General features: G+C 44.2%; 1 protein-coding gene across 1 annotated transcript; it reads left to right on the forward strand.

Annotated features, from left to right (window-relative positions):
* Positions 1–2,235: 2,235 nt before the first annotated feature.
* LOC100843236 (WAT1-related protein At5g64700) lies at positions 2,236–4,874 on the forward strand. The gene is made up of 7 exons (XM_003562958.4): positions 2,236–2,814; positions 2,908–2,970; positions 3,171–3,287; positions 3,560–3,818; positions 3,909–4,064; positions 4,138–4,289; positions 4,406–4,874. The coding sequence occupies exons 1-7, from the start codon at positions 2,630–2,632 to the stop codon at positions 4,572–4,574; spliced, it is 1,101 nt and encodes a 366-aa protein (XP_003563006.1). The 5' UTR covers positions 2,236–2,629; the 3' UTR covers positions 4,575–4,874.
* The last annotated feature ends 1,207 nt before the right edge of the window (positions 4,875–6,081 follow it).

The raw sequence follows: 6,081 nt of genomic DNA on the forward strand, positions 1-6,081 counted from the left end.
GTTCATCGCAGCCACCTCCGCTGCACCTCTTTTTTTTTGACTTTAAACTGTAAGAGCTGCGCGATTGCAATCCGACAGTATATAGATATATAATTTTACAAAGTGAGACACCAAAGTGTGACTTTCGAGGATCGAACTCTGATGGACTGCCAGCACATCTGGCTGCCTGACCACCCAAGCTATGCTTGGTTCTAGGTTGTTCAAAAATGAGATGTAATAGTGGATGAAGTATCATAACATCATCCGCTATTACATCTCAAGGTTGTTCAAAAATGAAGCAAAAAGGCTAAAAAGAAATCATCCATTATCCAGCCTGCGTTTGAGATTGTGTTACTACATGATAGTGTACTAGATCATGATACTATTTTGCTTGGTGATCCTCTATGTCAAACAATTGCCGATTTCAAGGATCAATTGTAAGCGCCAGGCGTTATGGATAACTTACCGAGCTCAAGGATCTCGAGACGGACTTTATTATTAATGGAATCAGGGTCCTTGGCCTTTTATCCAAAATATTTTTATCACCGAATCGCCTCAATCCTGACTGTAGAAGAAATGAAGAATCCACCTAAAAAGGTGGACTTCTACATGTCCAGAGTGACGGAACTCTGAACTCTCGTGCCACTGAATAATAGGGGTGCAAACGGGATCCCGCGAAGAGCCCGCTTTTAGTTCATTTTTCAAATCTTCTATTCAAAATTTTGCTCAAAATTTGAATAGAGAATTTAAAAATTGAACTAGAAGCGGACCTTTCACGGGATCCGTTTGCATCCCTACTGAATAATATACCTAGGCACAAGTTTTGCCCAATTAATGGCTGGTAGTAGTGCTGTACAGCTCAGTTTTATGGTTGTTGGTGCATGGGTTGATATATCTAAGGTATATCAATCTATACATATAATAGTTGAGAAAGTGTGTTGCATATTAGCTTGTGCTAATATCAGGATCTCTCGATACATAATTCTCAACTACTACTAACTGAAGCTTGGCAAAGGCCAAGGAAGCACACTACTGACTACTCGTTGAGAAATTGACAATACTTAGTAGTGTTACTATCTTAATCATGTATGCAATGCAATGTGCTAATCGTTGCTACGTACATATATGCACGTTGAGTTCATTGGGAAAGTGCATGATTTCTTTGTTAATTACTCCCTCCGTCTCATATTAAGTGACTAAAAATTGCCCAAATATGAATGTATCTACGCCTAAAAAACGTCTCGATACATGTAATAGAAGGTCAATTAATATGGGAGAGAGTGAGTAACTGATACCTACTCATCGGCTCATCCACTTTCAGTGATTATAGATCAGCTGAGCATGCGTGTGGCTAGAATGTTTGAACGGCTAGTCTTATATATAGAGAAGAAAAGAAACTGTCGATCCATGATATATAATTGGAATCGGGACAGTGAAATTCAATTGTGGATTTGTGGTTAAAGAAACATGACCTAAGAATTGACCGATGTTCTAGTCATCTCAGTCAAGAGTTACGGACCCACCTGCGGGAAAGCACCACGGCTAAAATACCAGCATCTTGGTTTGATTGTTTCCTTCTGAATTGACATCTCGGTTTGATTATACTTGCGCTATTTTATTAAAACTCGAAAGAACTGCTAATGCTGATTGCTGAGTCGAATGACATTATTTGGAGCTTAGCCACCAGTTTAGCCTAAGAATTAGTCTTCTATTTTTAATTTTTATCCAGGTCTAGAATTTTTTTCTTTTCTTTTTTTTTAACCGTGTGATAGAGATCCATGGCTCACTGAGACTTTGTTCAACTCTGCCTAGTCAGATCCAAATAGAGAAGGAAACAAAATAACTGGAACCTAGTTTGCCTTGGGTCTGACAGAGAATCACCTCAATTACCTTGTATGGAAGCATAATTCTACAATTTTGTCACGCCTGAACGACACAAAACCGGACCTAGTGATCACTTACCAAAGTGGTATACACATACACATCCATCGTAAAGGAACTCTCATGCTAATAATTAGAAGTCAGGTGCAGTTACCAATCACACCTGGTGCACACTAACTACATTCAGAACCAGCAAACCATGCTTTCTACATGTCAGCAGGTTGCTTGTTCCACCGGTCACTAATTCCCATGTCCCCTTCCAGTCGTTTGTGTATATTAGTATATATACCTACACATGAAACTGTATGTGCCTAGTTTGGTTCGCACAGCCTCTGCCTTTTGTACAGAAAAAAGCAGCGGCCTTGTGGTTCCAAATGGTAACAGCTAGCTGAGCCACTAATATACACTTAAGAAAATAAGTTGGGATCGACTCGGATCACTCCTCCCTGTCATCTTTCTCATTTCCATCAGTGGATGCTCAGATCACCCCTCACCCAATTTCCTCCCCCGTTCTGTTCCCATGACTCATCCTAGTGCCCAGAATTTCCATCTGCTTTCTTCTTCCCCCATTGGCGCATGCATCACTGATTAGGTGATGGTGCACTAGCTACCTAGCTATCTGGGGGATTATCCATGTCCTGCAGCATATCGAAGCAAGGCATATGCTCTTACTAGGTTGTCGTACCGGCGCTTTTGTCAATGTATATATAGACTGGCAACGTCTGACGGGTTAAGCTTCAGAGTTGTAGAAAATACTTGCTGAGTTAAGATGGGTGGCAGCAGTACTAGCACAAAGGCTTATGGTGCCGTGGTTCTCATCCGGCTCATGTATTCCGGTATGCATGTCATGAGCAAGGTAGCGCTGGACCAAGGCATGAACCCCTTCGTGTTTGTGTTCTACCGGCATACAACCGCTGCCCTCGTGCTGATCCCTGCTACTTTCATTCTAGAGAGGTCAGCTTATTGTTAACACTGTCTTGATCGATGTTTGTCTACTAGTTTCACCGTTTCTATAACTTGCTGTTGCCTTATTGTTCTGTTGCGCAGGCGAAAAACTAAGCCGGTTACGTTGAAAATTGCGGGGAAGATGTTCATACACGCCTTATATGGGTAAGATGAGTTGTTCTTGTGTGAGTTTGATTGTTCTGGTGGTAGTTCATGCTTGTTCAGAGGTCATCTGATATCTTCTGTTGCGCATGTGTTACACTCTGTGTCCGCACTTTGATCTGGGTTATGTTACTTATCTAAATATTTCAGCTCACTGATTCCAAGTCTAACCTGGTGAAATTCCTGACATTTCTGGTTCTCAGGGTAACAGCAGTGGGTGTCTTGTTTAACCTTGGTCTCAATTATGCTTCAGCAACATCATCATCAGCACTGTACAACGTTCAACCCGTGGTTACCTTTATCCTGGCTGTCATATTTGGGTATGGCGTTATTTTCTCCTATTTTTAATTTGCATGCTGCTTGTCATGGAGTACTATAAGAATCATGGGAAGTGAAATTAACACGTGGTTTCACGGCAAAGTAATTGCAAATAAATGAATTAATAAAGAACTATCTCTCGTTTAAAAAAGAAAGAAAGGGAACCGCCTACACGTAACAGAGTTCAGGAGATGCACTTGCTCAGAACCCAGGGCGAAAAAGCAACAATGTCGGTTTCCTGTCCTGAAGGAACAAACAAACTCTTTTGTGACAGGATGGAATCTATGAAGCTCAAGAAGCTCCACGGCAACGTGAAGGTCGCCGGTATCATCTTCTGCATCGCCGGCGTCACCGTGCTGGCCTTCTACGAGGGCCCAATGTTCAAGTCTTTCAACCATCACCGGTTCGTCCAGCACGGCAGCACCAGCAGCAGCTCCTCTGGAGCAGAGACCAACTCCAAGAAGCTATGGGTATTTGGGATTTTCCTCATGACACTCTCCAACATTTTAGCAGGCTTGTGGACAGTGCTTCAGGTACATACATAAGCGCGCACTCGAACTTCAAATTTGATCAGAGATTCAGATCGTGAACTCCAACTTTTCTTGGTCCTTTATTTGTTTCAGGGGCCACTGATAGAGGACACTTCCAAGCTGATGAACACCACGCTACAGATCTCCTGCGCGTCGGTCCAGGCATTCGTCGTCGCCGTCGCAGCCGAGAGGGATTTCTCCAAGTGGAAGCTGGGCTGGAATATCAGCCTCGCCGCCGTCATCTACAGCGTACGTCGATGAGCCTCGGCTCCGATCCATATTGTGTTTACTGAAAACGCTCACCTAAAAATGAACGCTGCAGGGCGTGATTGTCACCGCGCTTTCGTACTACATGCAAATGTGGACGATCTCCAAGAGGGGGCCGGTGTTCCTCGCCATGTCCATGCCGCTTACGTTGATCTTCACAATCGTCATTTCTTCATTCGTTTTAGGAGATGCCGTTAGCCTAGGGAGGTATGTAGGCGGCATCCTGAACTACCTAAGTACCTGAGAAATGTCCAAATAAATTCCCTGCATTAATTAACTAGACTCTGTTTTTATTGTGATGCTTTCTTTCTTTGTGAGAGCAGTATAATTTCTGGGATACTACTGATTGGGGGCCTGTACAATGTGCTGTGGGGGAAAAGCATGGAGAGAAAAGATGACATGAACAAGATAGGTGCCGGTAAACCTGTCCTGGAGCTGCAGGCGGACAAGGAGGCTGATCAGGTGCCAGATGACGCGGCAGCAAAGGTCTGAGCGCAGCCACGCAAGTGATGGGACAGAAAAGATTGTGTCAACTCAAGCCACACTACTTGGTGTCAAAACTGTTGTAAAGCGATTAAGCGACGCATGCAGATCTACTCACTCCTGTGAACCGGTGGCATGCTGTTGATTTGATTTGATCCAGGCCGGGGTGGTAGCTTTAACATGTGGCATCGTGGCCATTGCTTGTATATATAGACCTACTTTCCGCCACCGTACGTGGTTTCCTGTCAAGTGTCACGTAGTACCAGACGTCTCTCCCGTATCGAATAAAAGAAAGTTTCAGATGCCTTTTTCAGTGTGTTTCAACCATCAACATGCATTATGATTGTACGGGCATGGATGGTCGGATATGTCATTCTTTATGTGTTTGTTTCGTGTCTGCCACGACGCATATGTTGTGCGCATGATGGTGGCCAGGCCAAACGCCAAAGTCATGGCGGCGAAATATAGTATTACCGTGGTGGCTTTCGCAGGTTCATGCATATTGTAAAAATGACATATTAATTGCCGTATCTTGCAGAGCAGGAGTATAAACAAACAACCCACTGCCGGAGTGTAAGTAAAGAAAGAACAAAGAAGCTTCCACTGCTTGTACGGAAACCACGTCATCTCCAGATCCCCTGCTGTATGTGCCAATCGATCAGTAAACCGGCTGGGCACGCGAGGCTGCCGCTGAAAATTGGGGGAGCGTGCGCGTCTGTCCGTCCATGGATGTTCCTTTGTCTACGCCGTGTCGGCCGACACTGCAAATGGTGTTAACAAAACAACAATAAGCGCACGGACTAGCTACAGAGGAACGTGTGCGCGCGGGCTGGGGCTTACGTACGATGGATGCGTGTCTTCTGTCTGTCTGTACAGTTGTGGTTTCGAAGCTATAGCGACAGTTCGGGATAACGGGCTGTCCTACGTACGTCGGCGACAACCAGGCGTACGTCGTCCGGATCCGGCCGACCAGAGCTAAACAAACCGTTGGATCTTCCATTGCTCACGGTTGGTCAGGATTTAATTCACCAGAAATATTTGAGAGGAGTTGGGGTGTTTCAGTCTAAGCAGAAGGCCAGGTGCTTCTGCCTGCTGGTCTGACTTACAACACTTAAAGGAAATTTATTTACAGGGACGTCGCATCATCATTGGTAATGGGCGAACTACTGATTTCTGAGATGATGCTTGGTGTGGACACACTCCGTTCTGCCAATTGTTCCCTGGTCTTTTTGTTATATCTAATAATGTAGGTTGTTCTGTTAGAACATTATATGACACTAGATGGAGGCTGACATTTAGACGTTGGTTAGATCCTGTGTTGCAAGAAGAACTGCGAGGTTTGAGAGATATCCTTACAGGCGTGGCTTTGAATGAGTAAAGGGATAGACCTAAATGGAAATGGACTAAGTCTGGAATCTTCATTGTGAAATCTATGTATGAACATCCGTCTAGTAGGGGCAGAGACCTTTCGTTTCGACACCTCTGGAAAGCCAAACTTCCTTTGAAACTCAAAGTC

The sequence above is a fragment of the Brachypodium distachyon genome, chromosome 1 (assembly GCF_000005505.3).
Source record: "Brachypodium distachyon strain Bd21 chromosome 1, Brachypodium_distachyon_v3.0, whole genome shotgun sequence".
NCBI lineage: Eukaryota > Viridiplantae > Streptophyta > Magnoliopsida > Poales > Poaceae > Brachypodium > Brachypodium distachyon.

Excerpts from the sequence above, each read along its gene's own strand:
- LOC100843236 (XM_003562958.4), top strand. The coding sequence starts at position 2,630 with ATGGGTGGCAGCAGTACTAGCACAAAGGCTTATGGTGCCGTGGTTCTC. Across the intron at positions 3,288-3,559 it reads ATCCTGGCTGTCATATTTGG|GATGGAATCTATGAAGCTCA; the intron begins GTATGGCGTTAT and ends CTTTTGTGACAG. Across the intron at positions 4,290-4,405 it reads GATGCCGTTAGCCTAGGGAG|TATAATTTCTGGGATACTAC; the intron begins GTATGTAGGCGG and ends TTGTGAGAGCAG.